This window comes from Tympanuchus pallidicinctus, unplaced genomic scaffold (assembly GCF_026119805.1).
Source record: "Tympanuchus pallidicinctus isolate F22 unplaced genomic scaffold, pur_lepc_1.0 scaffold13, whole genome shotgun sequence".
Lineage (NCBI taxonomy): Eukaryota > Metazoa > Chordata > Aves > Galliformes > Phasianidae > Tympanuchus > Tympanuchus pallidicinctus.
Window position 1 is genome coordinate 2,808,045 of NW_026294648.1, and position 17,056 is coordinate 2,825,100.

General features: G+C 47.0%; 4 protein-coding genes and 1 non-coding gene across 9 annotated transcripts; 2 read left to right on the forward strand and 3 right to left on the reverse strand.

The window, feature by feature from the left end:
• Positions 1-1,161: 1,161 nt before the first annotated feature.
• Positions 1,162-3,562, reverse strand: RPL39 (ribosomal protein L39). Its single transcript, XM_052672925.1, has 3 exons — positions 3,451-3,562; positions 3,170-3,273; positions 1,162-1,490 (listed from the first exon to the last, which is right to left on the reverse strand). The coding sequence occupies exons 1-3, from the start codon at positions 3,451-3,453 to the stop codon at positions 1,442-1,444; spliced, it is 156 nt and encodes a 51-aa protein (XP_052528885.1). The 5' UTR covers positions 3,454-3,562; the 3' UTR covers positions 1,162-1,441.
• Positions 1,951-2,082, reverse strand: LOC128076249 (small nucleolar RNA SNORA69). Its single transcript, XR_008204304.1, has one exon. It is a non-coding gene; the product is annotated as a small nucleolar RNA SNORA69 (small nucleolar RNA).
• Positions 3,563-3,590: 28 nt separating the features above from the next.
• Positions 3,591-11,197, reverse strand: UPF3B (UPF3B regulator of nonsense mediated mRNA decay). Its single transcript, XM_052672918.1, has 10 exons — positions 10,971-11,197; positions 10,717-10,823; positions 10,542-10,648; positions 9,018-9,116; positions 8,610-8,720; positions 7,948-7,991; positions 7,094-7,282; positions 6,468-6,619; positions 5,466-5,778; positions 3,591-4,634 (listed from the first exon to the last, which is right to left on the reverse strand). The coding sequence occupies exons 1-10, from the start codon at positions 11,133-11,135 to the stop codon at positions 4,488-4,490; spliced, it is 1,434 nt and encodes a 477-aa protein (XP_052528878.1). The 5' UTR covers positions 11,136-11,197; the 3' UTR covers positions 3,591-4,487.
• Positions 11,198-11,342: 145 nt separating this feature from the next.
• NDUFA1 (NADH:ubiquinone oxidoreductase subunit A1) lies at positions 11,343-12,041 on the forward strand. The gene is made up of 3 exons (XM_052672926.1): positions 11,343-11,518; positions 11,652-11,741; positions 11,946-12,041. The coding sequence occupies exons 1-3, from the start codon at positions 11,417-11,419 to the stop codon at positions 11,964-11,966; spliced, it is 213 nt and encodes a 70-aa protein (XP_052528886.1). The 5' UTR covers positions 11,343-11,416; the 3' UTR covers positions 11,967-12,041.
• A 116-nt stretch (positions 12,042-12,157) lies between these two features.
• On the forward strand, positions 12,158-15,885 carry AKAP14 (A-kinase anchoring protein 14). Of its 5 annotated transcripts, none has more exons than XM_052672921.1 (5): positions 12,158-14,071; positions 14,156-14,247; positions 14,390-14,572; positions 15,315-15,367; positions 15,676-15,885. In XM_052672921.1, the coding sequence occupies exons 1-5, from the start codon at positions 13,960-13,962 to the stop codon at positions 15,761-15,763; spliced, it is 528 nt and encodes a 175-aa protein (XP_052528881.1). In that variant the 5' UTR covers positions 12,158-13,959; the 3' UTR covers positions 15,764-15,885. The 5 variants fall into 5 exon arrangements, with proteins under 5 accessions (XP_052528881.1, XP_052528882.1, XP_052528879.1 ...); XM_052672922.1 differs by having other exon boundaries at positions 14,393-14,572; XM_052672919.1 differs by having other exon boundaries at positions 12,158-14,247.
• Positions 15,886-17,056: the final 1,171 nt, after the last annotated feature.

Genomic DNA, 17,056 nt, shown 5'->3' on the forward strand with positions numbered 1-17,056 from the left:
CAGCTATGCTGAACCCGCTTCCCCACCAGGATCCAAATCTCTTGCTCCAGGAGCTGCTCTGCTCCACGCTGTACCCAAGAGCTGCTCCTGGAGCCACGGATGCTGCAGGTACAGCTGTCTCCCCTGGATGACTTGTGGTACGAGGCAAGATCCCTGTAAGTCTTCCACATCACAGCCTGGGCTCCTAAAGGGCCACCTGCAGCTCACATGAGCACTTGTCCAGGGCAGGCTTTGCAAGCACACTGCTCAGGCCCAGGGCAGGCAGTTACAATATACAGATCTCACTGACCAGACTCGGCTTCACATTCACACACACTGCCTGGACAAGTGCCTTCATTGTTCTTCTGGGCATGTGACGTTTCAGCATCTGACCAGTATTGACTGCATGGCACTTCCTGTTCATCTGTGCTATTTCATCAATTAAAAAAATAATAAAACATGAGAAAAGCAACCAGTCTGAATAGCAACAACAGGACCCCAGCAGGCATTACTGTGTGGTCTACTTGCAGATGTTCAAAGGGTTATGTGGGAGGTAACAGCAGAGCTGGGAAGAAGCAGTGGCTGGCTTCTGTCACAGGGGACATCCGTACATCTATGTCAGCATAAATGGAACTGAGAAAGGGAACTGGAGAGCTTCACACAGGAGGCCACCTTATCCCAGAAGGCCCTTCTCAATGTGCTTTGCAGCTCCATAAAGTAAAACCAGAGGAGGTGAACGGACACAGCTTCAACAAATGGTGACAGTGCTACTTACTTTTTGTAGTAACATTGCTTAAAACTACCCAAAATGTAACCCCGTCTTCCCCAGTCAACAAATCAGAGACTGACACTGCACACACTTCAGCCACAGCAGCTGTGGGTCATGAAGCCTTTTTCAAACTTGTGAATGTCCTCTGCCTCTAAAAGCCTTTATTTTTTCCCCCCACTATTTGTCTAATAATATTTTCTCCAGACTAACTACTGTAAAATCAGCTTTGTTTTTTACCCCTTTTCTTTAAGAACTGGTGTGTTTGGTGCTCTGCAATTTACAATAACTGAGAAGACAAAGCCTCACCTGGCCGGAAAGAGCTGGTGAGGTTTTCCACACTAGGTAAGAATGTGTCTGCAGTAACACTGCCTTTCTGTGCTACCATCCCACTGTACATAGACAAAATCAGCCACTTCATTCAGGTCCATATTTATTAACAAGCCTGAACACTGTTAATACTTATGATGCCTGAAAGAAAGAACACTAATAGAACACAGTCTTCATGTTTCAGATGCCAAATGCTTTGAGATTCCCGTTAACAGCATGAGCCTGCACTGGCTCACGGAACAAGAACTGAGCACTGCAGTCCAGCACTACAGAAGGAATGACTTGAGGGTTGTTGATCAGCGTTTGGGGTGTATCAATCTGATGCAGAAAGACAAGTGCTATTAGAGCTCCCAGAGACAGTCTCTCTTACAAGCCCAGTTTGGTCCTTCTCCAGTGTCTCCTTTTGGAGTTGTACCTAAGACAAAAACAACGTCAGTTAGCAAAACACAGCTGACCATCCAGGTGGACTGAAAACACCTTCAATTAGCTCATCAGTGAAGGATTTCTACCATGCTACTGTGGCAGGCTGCCAACAAAAATCAACTTTGTACTTTTCTTTTAGTTTAAATTCCCATCTGTTTACTTTCTTCATTTGCTAACCAATTAGCATAGCACTGCAGAGAAATCTAAAGGCTTGAGAAAGAAACAGGTCTTAGAAAAAGATGCATTAGCACGTGAATGTTCTCCCCCCTCTTTTGGAGACAAAAAACCCCACGTACAGTCTGCCCAGTTATCATGAAACTTATTTCCTGCATGCAATTTGTAGCCTAAGACAAATCTAATCATTTTTCATGACAAGCTGTGTATGGAAAGTACACTCTTCTGGGAAGCTACATCAAATCATTGATAATGTATGTCCATTTATGAGCCACGGGTGATGTTCATGTTAAGGACAAACAGTTTCACCAACATACAGGTAAAACCAAAGACAGCATTAACAGAATTACTCTCAGCAGGAAAATGGCAGTACTCCCACAGAATGAAGCACTGCAATTGCAGCCTGCTATAGCACACAGTTTGGAAGGTAGATGAAGCACTTAAGTGCCACAAGACAAAGATTAAGAGATCTTGCTGCATGATAAAATATTACAAAGCAATATAATACAGTGAAAACAGAAGCTGTTTTTATGCTGGTAACTGAAAGACAAGGGGCACACAATGCTGATTTTCCTAAACGGAAAAGAGGTAACAGAAGCAAAAGGAACTCAGCAATTCTGTGCTGCCTCACTGCCGTAGCCAGCTGCTGGTACCGCCATTCTCCTCACTACAGAGGAGAAAAAAAGATCTGGGAGAAAAAATCCTACTCTCCTATGAAGTCTGGGCAGCAAAGCATGTGGGCTACACAATGAGCTGGCTGCGCAGCAACTGGACTGGCTCACACTGGCACCATCTTTTGCACAGCTGGCCTTTACCTGGGAAGCTGCAATAATCCCATACTGCGCTTTCTTGAATGTAATGCTTGAAAACAAGTGCTATAGGCAAAGAAAAGGGAACTGCTGCAAATTAGTTTCAGTCACAAATCAAGCACTTTATATTGTCGATTTCATCTCCCCTACACACCCGAGGAGACCTTTGTTCTTTATGCACCTCAGAACAGCTGTGCTCTGTATGTTCTGTAAGGCGCTGCTCCTTGAGATGCAGCAAGAGAGGGAAGGCTGTTGGAGAGAGGAGGAGCTGGAAGAGGAATGTCAGGAGCAGAACGGCTGCTGATGTAACATTCTGGAATAATTCTTCCACAGGTACACCTTATGCTTTCAGTTTCAATTAATTGACCGTTAATTAAAGTTGACTCATCTCAACAGCTGATTTACACCCATAAATACTTACAGAACACAGAAATGAACTCGAGAAGGAAAAGCTGGGAGCCCCAAAGTGGGGAAAAAAAAAACAAAAACAAAAACTGAACCGAACCTGTGGAGATGCGCCCCACGCACACCGTGTGAGAGCTGCATCCGTGCGCCACGGCGCTGCGGAGCGCTGCCGGCACACACGGCAGGTTCTCCAGCCTTCAGGCCGGTCCGTACGGGAACGTGATGCCGAGCGTGCGCAGTGCCGGGCCGCGGCTCCTCAAAGAGCTCCGGCCGACCCCATTACCTGATCTTATTGCCCGTCTTCATGCGAATCCATTGCGGGATGGGGCGGTTCTGCTTCTGCTTCTTCGCGAGGAAGCGTTTGATCTTGAAGGTCTTGTGAGACGACTGCAAGAGAAAGCGGCATTGAGCGCGGGGAGCTCGGCCCGGCCCCGCCGCGGCAGAGGCGATGACCGGCACCCTCCCGCCCCGCCAGACCCCGCCGCGAGCCCCGAGTCACCGCCCGGTGGAGAAGCGGGGTGGGAGCGGCGCGTCCCGGCGCCGGATGGCGGCCGATAGCCTCACCATAGCGCTGCGCGGCGCGGCGACGCGGAGATGGCGGCTGCGGAAGAGGCGGAAGGGGCGGGGCGAGGGCGAGGCGGCGGCGCGGGGCCGCGGGCACAGCGCCCCCCTGCGGCGCGGCTGAGTGACGCAACTGCGGCTGCGACGGTTTGCGGACGTTTATTGGGCTCAGTACAAAAAGCGGCACGGCTAAAAGGCGCTACCTTAAAGGAGCCGCTACCGGCGGAGTCTTTCCGGGCTGTAAAACAACACTTCGAAACAGAGGGAAGATGAAGCACAGACCGAGGGCAGCAGTTGGGAAACGTTTCAGACTCGAACAGAAGGGGATGCACTGCACAACTACGTTCAATCAAAATAAGCATTTCAGTGTAGGTAGACTTTGCGAAAGAATTTCAAGCAGTATTCCACATTAAGCCAGCTTATTCATACACTCCAACTTAATTCTTTCTCGAGGAAGGGCTCTCCCCTCCTGAGGTCACTGTGCAATTCCAGATGTTTTCCTTTTCAGAACCAGAGCGCTCTGCTCCACCCCTACCTCACCCTCCGGCAGACCCGGCTCGGTGCTACTGCTTTGTAGCAGTACAAAGGAGCTGCCGTCACTTTGGAAGGAGCGCCGCACGCCATGGCAACGCCCGTGTTAACAGCACACCACTGCAAGCTTGCTCTGCTTCAGTGCATGGTACAGTGGCTCCAATGGCTCTACAGTAAAGCTCTGCATTAGATCCAGGTGTCATCTCCTCCTGACCGCATGACTCATTTATTATCATACTTAAGGCCACAAAGTCTTTCTACTTTGCAAAGGTTCTCTTCTCTGTTGTAGTTAGATGCTAGGAAAATAAATTCAAATAACTGAAAATACAATGAGAACATTTCAAATTCCAAATCTACAACTGAGGTTCTTTAGCCAGAAACATCCAACAGCACAATGCCCCTCTTCTTCCTTTGTTCCTTCTTCGCTTCGAAGGCACTTCTGGATTGCGTAGTACAAGCTCTTTGGCTGCACAGACAGTCAGAACACATAAGGCCTGCATGCTGGTCACTCACTCCTCTTCCTTCACGTTACTGCTCTCGCTCTCTTGTTTCTTCTCTGCTCCCTGATCTGTGGACTTTGCAGCACTGTCTTCATACTGACACAATCTGCTTCGGCTTCGGGCTCCAGGCTGGTACAGCTGCATTGCTGGACGATCCTGAAATAAATCAAAACTATTTAGACCCCTTCTGAGCCCCAGCGCTCTCAAGACACCAGCAATATAACAAAAGGCTCAAATTCAAACTTTTCAGACTGCTCTAAAATATATTATTCCACCAAGGTGGCACTGTAACTTCAACTGGCTCGAATCAAGGTTGCCCCTGTTCAAGCCACAAAGAACTGCACCTGCTTGCAGTTATCAGTAGCTTACTTCCATCTTTAAGAGACTAGTTCAGCTCTTCCTCTCGCAGAATGCAGACTAACTTGAAAGTTCCTCCAAAACCTCTTCTATTTGTATCCAACAATGTGTTTGGCGACACAGAAGACTTACATATGGCTACCTTATGTACTTGTACTGCAGAAGCAGACCTGCAGAGCAGGTAAAACCAAACTCAGAGCATTTCATCATGAATTTATTCTTAAGGATATTATATTTGGCATGTAGTAGCCTTGTCCCTGTTTTGGAGGAACCTGGTCAATCTGTTTCCCACTCTGAGATACATTTTCAGGCACATACATCAAAAGATGCAGACTAGTGATGCTGTACCAATGCCTGCCACTGGGCTGGATCCTTATCAAATGAACTGGGATCATGGCACCTACAGTTCAGCCCACTACTTTGCCTTCATTTCCATACAGTGACAAAGAAAAACAAAAAATAAACGTATGAATATTTACTAAACAAATTGGCAGTCTTTCTAGCTGTTTGTTACATTAACAGGGAGAACTATGACAGAAACAATATGGATCTTCCCTCAAAGTGCATTTATCCTAAAAACACCAACTGGTCCCTATGAATTAAACACACGAAATTGAAGAAACACAGCACCTTGTTTCTGATACGATCCCTCTTAATTGTATCCTCCTTTTTATCATCTTTGGTTACTTTCTCAGATTTGTCCACGCCGCAGGTAAAGTCTGTAAGATCACTTTTCTTTCCCTTATCTCTGAGCAAGTCTCTCTCCTTTTTCACCTCCTCCTCTTTTCTTCTAAAAACCTTCTCTTTCTCAAAGCGCTCTTTCTGCCTCCGACGCTCTTCTTCTTGGCGCCTCAGTTTCTCCCTCTGTGCTCTCTCATATTCTCTGTCTCTTTCAAAATCTCTATCTCGATCCCTGTAGTCCTTTACACACTCATCTTCCGATCTGTATGAAAACAAAACTGAAGATGAAGCTCAAAAGATTCACCGAACAGAGTTGGGAGATCAATGTAATATTGGTGTAAATTTGCAATATGAAGACGACAGACTGGTAGGTTCTAGTTTTGGGAAACTGTCCTAACCCAAGTCATGCACGATAACCAGAGATGGCACCAAGTGCTGGCATTTCTTAGCCTTCTGGTCACATAGCTGGCCGAGTCTCCTCTGGCTTTGAAAGCATCTAAATTTCTCTGCCCCACATGGCAGAACCGAACCCTGCACAGATCATGAAGCTGCTGAGTATTAGGTTTTCCACTTTGGCCTTCTACAAGACTTAAAGGGACTAGTAACTGCAGTATGCCTCTCCTCTTGCCACGGTTATAATTCTTTCATTGCAAGGACTGTGCTCTCAGCCCGCTGTACGTCCCCTACACCTGGGCTTCTCCTGTGGAGTTCCTAGAGAGAGTTGCAAAGAATCTTAAAGTTTGTCCACTAGTGAAGGAATGCCGTAATTCACACATCTTCTCACAATCATGGGGATGTTGCACCGCCACAGAAACACATCCCACACCTTATATCAGAAAAATCATTCCAAAGGAATTTCAGAACGTGGCCATGGCAGAGCAGCCTGACCTCGGCATGACCAGGAAACACGTTATATACACATACAGATATTTATAGCAAGTACTAGAATACTTTTTTGCCTTCTCTTCTTTTGTCTCCCCATCAGATCGTTTGGCAGATGCACTACTCGCATTTTTTTCCTCCCTCAGAGTCTCTCTTTCCAGTTTCTTGGATTTTTCTTTTTTCTCCAAGTCTTTTTCATCTTTTTCAGGCTTCTTAAGTAGCTACAAAGAAAACACAAGTCTCATCTAAAAAGCTCACTAATACATATTTGTCCGGCACAACACTGAAATTGCATCAAGGGAACCACAGCCCAGTAAGAAATACACGTTAATTTTACTGCAAACTGCAGTACTTTAAAAGCTGGAGTGTATGAGTAAGCTTAATCCACACAACATATTGGATTCTTTTTTCCTAAAACACACCTTAGAAAGCTTAAAAATAAGTCTCTGTTCCATAGTAAATTCACGATTTGTTCACCACAGCATGTACAAGTCACGTGACAAAGCTTGGAGTGTTCTATGAAGCATTACAGCACATTAACTTTTACAATGCCTGCTATTAAATACGACAAAAAAGTGGTCATTTACGAACACCAACTCATGTGATTCTTCACACAGAGCACATTTTGAAAGACTTATATACAAATAATAGGGGGAAAGGAATGTAACAGTTTATAATAAAGAACTGTTCTAGACCTTAATCTTTGGTTCTTCTTTTGATCTGTCTCTTTCTTTTTCTGGACATCTGTCTACTTTCTTCAGTTTTTCTGCTTCTTTTCTCTTTCTTCTCTCCTCCTCCTTCCATTTTCTTCTTTCTTCTTCCCTTTGTCTTTTTCTTTCCAATTCTCTCCTCCTCCTCTCCTCTCTCTTTTCCTCTCTGAGCCTCTACATATGTCAAAAACAAAGAAACAGTGTATCTCCAAACTAGAAAACATCCCTTTAAGCCCAACAGGGTACTTTGCTACAAGGTGATGGAGTATTTCATTAGAAAATAATTGGCCTCAAAACTCCCCCTATTATAAAACCACTGTTTTCTCTATAGTACTATTGTGAACCCGGGCACATTATTACAGCATCGATGTTTGGAAGCATCGCACAAGTCAAGATTTACAGGAGGAAAAGACACTGGACTCAGCTTTTATCATTCTAATTTCAGTGAGATCTGTTTCATCAGTGATTTTCTGAATTGCCAGATGTTGAAATAAGATTATGTGCTAGGAGAAAGATGATCTACAAGGACCTCAGCCACAGCTGCATTAAAACTCAAGCATTTCAGTGAGATCTGGTTTGGCAGTGCCACAGAGATGTCCAGCATGGTGCTAGCTGTGACCAGAATGCACAGAAAACATCACTGTTATTACAAAGGCCAGTGTTCTTATAGTTTAACATCTGTCAACGACCCACGAGCAAGGAAATTGGATCAAAAGCTGCTTCTTCAAAAAGAAGAGCAGTAACACATCAGTAAGCACCCTGCAATATATGCACTCATGCTCTAAACGAGCAAATTATTGTATCTGCAAGCAACAAGAAGATTCTGGGCAGAGTCTTACCTGCTTATTTTTCAAGAAGTTCAGTAAGGGAGTAGTCTTTTTAGCTAGAAAATATATGAAAGCTAGTGTAAACAATGTTTCATCTGGTACTGCAATACCTGTAACAAATTCTACATGACACCAAGAGGCCTTATGGACTATGCAGTCTGCCTTCTCTTCCATCAGCAATACAGCAGTGAAACAAGTATTCCAACCCTACTGCACAGCAATCATTACAATTCTAAAATTCTGTTTAGGACACTCATAAGTTTTCCAGCATACCTGTATGTAAAGAGACATTTACCCTGCCTTATCTGTTTCTCAGCTTTCCTCACTGATACCTGTAGCATGCTCCAGAAGGATCATTCTAGTCCATTTTACTCAAGCACAACAGAACATCACCACACCTCACCAAAACGCAGCCACTCCACAGCCTTGTCCAGCTAAAGCATCTGATTAGCAGCCCAAAACCCAAAGATTACCATATAAAACTTAAATTTAGATCATGAAAGTAAAAAAAAAAAAAAAAAAAGCACACTGAATGTATCAGCCTAAAGGTTTAACAACACCAGGTGAACACAAAACACAGCCTCCTCAATGCTGAGAAATCACAGCTTAAAGATACACCACATACTTTGCTTGGTGCTTTAGGAAAAGGTAACTTAGCATGAAGATTTCCATACCAATCAGCTCTTTGTTTCTTGCCTCTATTTCCTCCAGTAAGGTTTCAGGAGTGGAGGTTAACTTCTCATCATCTGCACTGTAACTTTCCAAAAACTTCTTGTATTCTGGATCTACAGAGAGAGGAAAAAAAAATGTATTGGAGCATGAAAAGAACCCACTTGGTCACTGCAGGAAGTCTGGAATAAACAAGTGAAGTTGCAGTGTTTACATGATGTCTTTTCGTGAACTGTCCACCCTCAGAGAACTCGCTCTAAATATGACAGCTATACTTAACAGATCCGCAGCCAGTAAACCAGCAGTAATAAGGCTTGTGTGTAATTCTATCAATACACAAAATACTGCATTCAAACTACTTTTAGGACTTTCAAGTCTCTAGGCATGCAAAACAAACTAGCCAGCTGTTATACCATCTTCAATTGTCCCCGTTTTGGCATCCTTTTTCTTGCTCTTCTTCTTTGCAGCTTTCTGGAAAGGAGCAAACTCTACTATGGCAGCATATTCCTGACCTTTTAAGAGAGGAGAGGAAAAACTGCATTAAGACAGAAACGAAACAGGCATTAAACAGAGCACATCATGCATGTCCAGAACAGAAAGATGAGCCGCGCCAGGAACACGCAATACTAGAAGGGACTAATGGAACAACATAAAACACAAATGATTTTCAAAGCTATTTAATTAAATAACGCCTTTGGAGAGAACAAAACTCCTGAAACAAATTGTCTTGCAACGTTAACAGAATACCAGATTCACAGACCCTGAACAAGAGGGAAACGCCAGATGCCCACAGCTGCCAGCTCAGCCACCTCCCTTACACCACACTGCCCCCATCCTGCAGGCCACATCTGTGCTGTGCTGGCAGCAGGGAACATTTCAGCTTAAGGCGACCAAGGCAAATCTCACTTTTTGACAAAATGCAGTACAATGTAACATCCACACACTGCAAACAGGCTTTGGAGTTTTATTTTCCAACAGAGATGCTGCATTTGTGGCAGCATTAACCTAGCACTATTCTTTGGCATGGTAAATACAGTGAGTGAGCCTTTACATTGCAAAGGAGCATTCTTAGAAAATATGCAGGCATTATGAGAACTCCATTATGCACTCCCTAAATAAAAGGTTTTCACAGGCAGAGCTGCACATCACATAAAACACCCAGATGGATTAAAAGATCCATAGATTTGAAACAAAGCTGAGTGGGAAGTTCTCAGTCTACCAAAGCCCAGAGGACGACTCCTGTCACAGCTTCCACTGAACGTGAGATTTTAAGGTCTGACAGTGAGAGAGCAGCAAGGATTGGTGTTACCCAACGTAAGCAGATTTTTTGTTTTTGTTTTTAATGTGAAAGTAAAGGATGTGAGATGTATTGAATATTTAAGGCACAGTTAGAACAGAGCTAAGTAGCACTCAAATTCTTGGAGGAGCATCCCAAGAACAGCACTTGTCTGCTTTCCAGAGACACTGATCTTGCGGGAAACAACTCCACAATTTGGGTTGCAGGGAAAAAACTGCTCCCTGTACCAAACCAAGGCAGCTCACTCTGATGCGAGACAGGCCTTGAGTAGTATTACAGAGTGATCAAAAGTATGTCATCGTTGGAGCAGGGAGAGGCAGAACCAAGTGACACCACCGACCTCAGCCTCCACCCAGTGGGAATGACAACACCCAGTGCTCTGCCCAGCCCTCCTGCAACGAGGGCACGAGCGTCAGCCACGCTGACACCAACCTTGCCTCTATAACAGCTCCAGCACCACCTGAGCTGAGCGCACCCACATTTGACATGTGATACCTAAAATTAACCTAACTTACTTCCCACCGAGCGTAAAGTGCTGTTGTTATTTGGATATCTTCTACCACGTTCACGATGCTGCCAACAGGCAGAAACAGCCCGCATGCCGCCCTCCAGCCCCCGGCCCAGCCCCGGGGCCACCTGCCTTTGTGATCCACGAAGACATAGCCATCGAAGCGGTCTCGGAACAGCACGATGTCCTCCTGGTTCCTGAAGTTGATGTAGGCGCGGGAGAAGACGTGCGGGTACAGGCTGCGGGGAGAGGCAGTGAGAGGCGGGCGGGCGGGACGCGAGGCGGGGAGCGGCGGGCGGGGCCCTACCTGGAGTCGTTGGCGAAGAACTCGAAGTAGTCGTGCTCGGGCAAGGGCTGCAGGTGCTCCTCCAGCTGCTCCCGGGTGAGGCTGGGCGGCAGCCGCCGGATCACCACCTGCAGCACGGCCCGGCGTTACGGCAGCGCCGAGGGCCGCCCCCCTTTCTCTTTCTCTTCCTCTCCCCGTTCATCTTCCACCCCCTCCCCGCCGCGGCTCCAGCTCCCCCCGCCGCCGCGCCGTGCCTCCCTCGGGCCGGGCCGCACCTTGCTCAGCGTCTCCTTCTTGTCCTTGGGCCGCTCCAGCCGCTCGAGCTCGGCGGTGCCGCCGGTCCTCCCGTCAGAGCCGCCCGCCGCCCCCGAGCCGGCTCCCGGCCCGGCAGGGGCCCCGCGCCGCTCCTTGGGCCTGGCGTTCTCCTTGTCCTCCTTCATCCCGGGCCGCGGGGCTGCGCCGCGCACCCCAATGCGCCCATTGGCCGCGCGCCTCTCGCGGCTGCGCCTTAGCGGGCCGCCAGCCGCGCCCTCGGCCGAGGCCTCTTCGCCCCCGCGCGGCCTGGAAGGCTACGACTTCCGGCGTGCCCCGCGCGGAGTGGAAAACTACAACTTCCGTCGTGCCCCGCGCGGCCAGGAGGTCCGCAGCTCCCTGCGCGGGGCGTGCTGGGTGTGCCCTCAGCCGAGCTGGAAGCGGGGACGGTGCCGGCGGTAGCGGCGCGATGTGGTACGAGATTCTGCCTGGCATGGCCATCATGGGCGTCTGCCTCTGCATCCCCGGTCTCTCCACCATCTTCATGCACCGGTGGTGCAACGGCGGCAAGGTCAGCGCTTCCGGACCGCCTCGACCCTCCGAGGCTCTCGGGCCGCGGCCTGCCTCCCGACCCCTTTCCCTTCGCCTCCCGCTTTGCGCTCTCCCCGTGCCGCTCCGTAACGCGCAGCTCCGTGTGCCCGCAGGAGAAGAGGATTGCCCGCAATCCGTACCAATGGACGCTGATGGAAAGGGACCGGAGAGTGTCGGGGGTCAACAAGTACTACGTGTCCAAGGCAGGTGCTGGGCAGGGCCGTGCGCACTGAGCTCCGTGCTGGACACGGGGTGCTGCTGGGACAAGGGTTCTGTGATGGTTTGGGTGTGTGAGGAACGGGGGTTGAAAAGTGGCACGTTGAGCTGTGCCTTCTGCCCAGCAGACACAGTCAGGGGACAAGAGCTGTGTGTGTACTGCTGCTACTTGTTCACTCTTTCTTTTTCAGGGTCTGGAGAACATAGACTAAGGCAGCACACCTCAAAAGAAGCCACAGATCTGTATACAACAAACTAGGTTTCTAATAAATATATACGTGTATTTACCCATTGTATCTGTGTTGCTGTAAGCTTTGGATGGAATTAATTTCCTCTGGAAAAGGGAAATTGCAAGATGTCAGATGTGGAAGTGAAATGCAGATCTTGTGTCACTTGTTGCAGATGAAAACAAATGATATTACATGGCACTCATAAGAGAGAAGCTAGAATATATTTATTTACATAATGTAGATATAACATAGTGATTTAACAGCAACTTCTCAAGATTTGGGATAAGTGGATACATTTGATTATTTACTGCATAGAGGGTAGGGTAGACACATAGGAGGCCCCCCCATTGAGTCACAAGGTTCAGAGTGGACACCCTTCTTAAACTTGATCAATGAAGGTAAAGAACCCAAGCACAGCTGGATCCACTCTTAGTCCTAGATTTGGTCAACAGTTTACGTCTAAAGGATTACATGTGCACACTCAATATAGTCTTAGTGAAGCTAGTAGAGCTTTCAACCAATATAAGATGTAATCTTAGCAAGGCTAACAGAGCCTAAAACACACTATTAGTCACTTACCAAGGATGTGTATCAGCATGCTGTCTTGACATCAAGTATGAGATCTTTCACAGGCATAACCTCAATGGGATTCCCTACTCACGGGAAGATCCTGTTGTGCAGCCAGCTGCTGTGCAGGAGAGCTCAAGGTAGGCTTTTGGGCTGACTCCCTGTTTATGGGGTATGATTGACTCATAGCTGCCAGTTTGCTTTTTAGGAGCCTGCTCAATTGGTCTTCAGCTGTTGAACAAGGTGTCTGCTATCAGCTCTTTCAGGCCCCCGAGTCTGAGGCAGATTTGTGGTTGTTAATCTAGCTTAGCAAAAGCATTATCAGTACTGTTGCTCATTGTCCATTGGCCTTGTCTGTAAGGTCAGCTCTGAGGAGGCAGTTGGGGGAAGGAAGGCCGTGGGTGGCAGGGAGCAATCTGTTACATCACCACACTGAATGGAGTGTTTCACTGTGAGGCACAGGTGTGAACAACCAGAAACAATCAGATATTGAACAAGGCACAGTCACATGAACTAGAAATTTCTGAAGTCGCTGTGGCTGGAAAATTAAGCCTTAGCTACACAAAGGCTACAGAAATAGCACCAGGCTGGCAACAAACACCCCTTATATTGAGGATACCCAGCACTAGAAATTGTGTTAACTGTAGCTAAGTCTGTTTCTCCGTTCTTCAGAAGTATTTTGGTAATGCAGTTTCCTTTATTTGCTTGTAGCCACACTGAAAAACAACAAATATTGTGGGAATAGAAAATACACGGATGTAAGCAGAGTTTCTGAATTTACACCAGCATAAATGACAGCAAGCTTACACTCAAATTTGCATCTGAATTCCTGCAAGGGGCGGTTGGGATGTGACTGAAGAGTTTCTCAGTCCTTCTGAGCAATACATCCCTCATGGTTTGTGCCCCTGAGCAGGGCCAGAAGCACCTGATGCTTCTATGGGGGCGCTCTGTGCTCGGGCTCTACAAGAAGGTGGCTATGGTTAAGTCAGGCCTCCCAGCTGCTCAGGCTTCCTAAATACTGCCAGCCTTGCATTTTGTCAAAGCTGCCTGTTTGTTCCTGTGGGAAACCCCCCCCGTCATGGAAGAGTGGCTGCTGGGGATTTTGCACCCTGCGTTTTATGAAAACGTCTGAAGCTTTTTCCATCAGCAGCCCTCAGGCTCTGCGGAGCTGTGTGCCAAGGAAGCTCTGTGCAGCAGGCTGTGTTTGCAGAGCTGCAGGCGGTTCCGTTCCCAAAATGTCCTTGGGCGGACTGTTGGCTCGTGGGTTGCCATGCCAACAGAACACAGAGAGCAGCGGTGGAGCTCCTCAGGCACTGCCAGCCACCACCTAACTGCGCTCCCCCAGTCCTCCCCCAGTCTGGGAAGGGCATTTCCAAGGTGACAGCTTCTTTTTCCAGAGGTCAAAACAATGGACAATGAAAACGAAAGTGCTGCCACTGAGAAGGTAGCACACACGATTGTGAAAAAGGCAATACATACTGCGCAGGAATATTATCTAAATAATGTGCAGGAAGAAGAAGGTAAGGAGCTTGCTCTATTTGCCACGTCTTACCGTGTGTCAGAGCTTTCCCAGAAGGATTTTCACAGCATTTTATCCTTTTCAGAAGCTGAATACGCCGTCAGAAATATTCAGTGGACAACATGTGAAGACTTCTCAGTGGAGAGGGGACAGCAGCAAATCGAAGAATACATTTCCGTGAGTGACAATCCCAACCACCCAGTTAGACTGTGCCCTCTCACTGCTGAACAGTGTGAAAAATTAAATAAAAGCACCCCAGTTCCTTTTAGCACCTCCCTTTGGTTACGTCTGCTAGACAGAGCGTGCTCTGGTTGTTCAGCAGACATGGGAGCTTCACAAGAGCTGGCTTCACTGCTCGGAGTTTCTCTGGGAAGAAGATCTGCAGTACAGCAAGAAGTACCACTATAGAGTTCTCTGGAGCATCCCAACACGCAGAAAACCCATCCCACTAGCAACAGCAAGCACCTATTTTGTGATAGAGATCTCAAAAATCAAACCTGCCGTAAGTATTCAAAAGTGGCACACAGCAATCCTTTAAGGCACAGCAGCCAAACACCAGCTTTCTTTACCTTGAACGAGAGGAAGCAGTAATTTCAACAGTTCTAGCCTCTAACAACAGATCTTTGGAGTTAAAGTTTGTAACAACGCTCCAAAAGGACTTTTATCTTCCAGACCATATTTAATATTTTTGCCTTGGTATCATATTATGTTATATTCTGGAAAAGGCTTGAGAAAACTAATTTGTAAAGCATAATATTTTATAGCTATTTCCTCCTGTTTACTTACTCCTTTAAGTTTCCATTGCACTTCTTACTGAAATTCTGTAATTGATCACATTATGTACGCTTCCACAGCTCAGTATTCACCTGTACGATGGTATTTTGTGACTCAAGACCAAACTGAACCTGCACAGTGGAGGCTTTTATGTCCCCTGTTGTCGTGCTGTACCGTAGCCTTTCTAGCTGGTGGTTATGAACCCCCAAGCAGCAACCCAGAAATCACTGCCACTGGTCACAGATCTTATCCTAGCACAGAATTAACATTGGAATTTCTGAGTCATTCCCTTATGAAGAGAAAATTTAGAGGCCACAAATCAAAATTTGAAATGGTGCTCATCAGTATCAGAAATGTTGCACGGAGTTGTTTTTGAAGGGATAGATTTTAGTTCTCATCTAATCAAAACATTTCTTTTTTTGGTCCTGTAGCTCATATGTGAACTTCACCCTGTCTCTCCTCTCTTGCAGACCCTGCCTGTGGAGGTATTCTTCTTTCTGGAGTCCAGCAGGCTGATTCACAGGTACGCAGCATTGCTTCTCTATCACTGCCATGACTGGGGGGTTCTAGCAAGCTGTTCCTTGCCAAAACAAGCAAGAAGCCTGGTGTAAATGAGAAATTCATACTAATATCAGAGAGGCAGAGGAAGATGTCAACATTTTGTTAAGTAAAACTAAAAGACCCTGCCTTCACTCTACCACAAGTGTGAGCAGCCACACCTGCATTCTACATAATGAGTTTTTAATAGCTTTGTGCAGTTCCAGCAAGCATTAATTTTTGAAGCACATAGGCATTTTTCTTGCTATTTGCCCTTTTTACTCTCTCCTCCAGACCAGAGCACTGTCGATTTAGAGAAAAGTGGTTGAAGGACATCATTGAAAATAAAATCATACTCAGAGAAAGGCTTAAATTACCATGAACAGCTCCAACTCTGTTGGTATTTTGAGGAGAATCAACGTGATGAAGGAAAAAAGGTTATTTCTTCTTAACTTGTGGATTAACTTGTAGGTATGCAAGCAGAATTAAATCAATGTTAAACTATGGGCTGAACTGGCTGCTGGTTTTACACGACAGTCCTTTGCAAATATGGGTGAGTGCAGCAGGTCAGACAGAACCAGGCTCCCGAGTGCAGACAGGAAGAAGCAGCTAGGCTGGGTTTGCCATTTGTGAGTGCCAGACCTGCAGAACTCTAGGGCAAAAAGAAGTTACAGGACTTATCAGGGCAAGGAAGCGGTTGGATGGTCGCAGCCAGAAGGTTGTGATCAATGGCTTTATGTTCAGGTGGAGGCCATGATGAATGGTGTCCTCCAGGGGTCCATCTTGGGACCAGTGCTTCTCAACATCTTTATCAATGACATGGATGATGAGATTAGCTGATGAGAGAGTGGTGCAGCTGACATGACAGAAGGAAGGGATGCCATCTAGAAGGACCTGGACAGGCTTGAAAAGTGGGCCCATGAGAAGTTCATAAAGTTCAACAAGGCCAAGAACGAGGTGTTGCAATTCCATCAGGGCAATCCCAGCTATGTACATGGTCTAGGAGAACACATTGAGAGGGTGGAGAAGGACTTGGGGATTCTAGTGGACAAAAAAATAGCTGGACATGAGCCATCAGCATGGTCTTGCAGCCTGCAAGGCTAACAGTGTAAACAGTGTACTGGGCTGCATCAACAAAGGGGTGGCAACAAGATGAGGAACAGGATTGTTGTCTTCTGCTCTGCCCCCACAAGGCCCCACCTGGAGTACTGCCCAGGGCCCCAGCACAAGAAGGATGCAAAGCTGTTATACTGGGTCCAGAGGAGGCCATGAAGATGCTCATAGGGCTGGAGCACCTCTCCTCTAAAGAAAGGCTGAGGGGAGCTGGACTTGTTTAGCCTGGAGAAGAAAGAGCTTCTTTGTGGCCTTTCAGTACTGATGGGGCCTATTGAAAATATGAGGACAGACTCTTTGTCAAGGAATCTTCCCGGAGGCCGTGGCTTTGAATTCAGAGAGGAGAGATTAGGTTAGATACTTGGAGGAAATTCTTTGCTCAGAGAGTGCTGAGGCCCCAGCCCTGCTGCCCGGAGCTGTGGGCGCTCATCCCTGGAGGTGCCCAAGGTCAGGCTGGATGGGCCTTGGGCAGCCTGAGCTGGGGGGAGTCGGGACTTCAAGGTCTCTTCCAACCCAAGCCATTCTGCGATTCTATTATTTTCCTTACACAAACATTCAAGTC

Coding starts and splice junctions, on each gene's coding strand:
- UPF3B (XM_052672918.1), bottom strand. CDS start 11,135: ATGAAGGAGGACAAGGAGAACGCCAGGCCCAAGGAGCGGCGCGGGGCC. Junction 10,649..10,716: donor TTCTTCGCCAACGACTCCAG/GTAGGGCCCCGC, acceptor CTCTCCCCGCAG/CCTGTACCCGCACGTCTTCT. Junction 5,779..6,467: donor AAAGAAGAGAAGGCAAAAAA/GTATTCTAGTAC, acceptor GTTTTCATACAG/ATCGGAAGATGAGTGTGTAA.
- AKAP14 (XM_052672919.1), top strand. CDS start 13,960: ATGGACAATGAAAACGAAAGTGCTGCCACTGAGAAGGTAGCACACACG. Junction 14,248..14,389: donor AAATCGAAGAATACATTTCC/GTGAGTGACAAT, acceptor CTGGTTGTTCAG/CAGACATGGGAGCTTCACAA. Junction 14,573..15,314: donor TCTCAAAAATCAAACCTGCC/GTAAGTATTCAA, acceptor CCTCTCTTGCAG/ACCCTGCCTGTGGAGGTATT.
- NDUFA1 (XM_052672926.1), top strand. CDS start 11,417: ATGTGGTACGAGATTCTGCCTGGCATGGCCATCATGGGCGTCTGCCTC. Junction 11,519..11,651: donor GGTGGTGCAACGGCGGCAAG/GTCAGCGCTTCC, acceptor GTGTGCCCGCAG/GAGAAGAGGATTGCCCGCAA. Junction 11,742..11,945: donor ACAAGTACTACGTGTCCAAG/GCAGGTGCTGGG, acceptor TTTCTTTTTCAG/GGTCTGGAGAACATAGACTA.
- RPL39 (XM_052672925.1), bottom strand. Junction 1,491..3,169: donor AAGACGGGCAATAAGATCAG/GTAATGGGGTCG, acceptor TTTTTGTCTTAG/GTACAACTCCAAAAGGAGAC.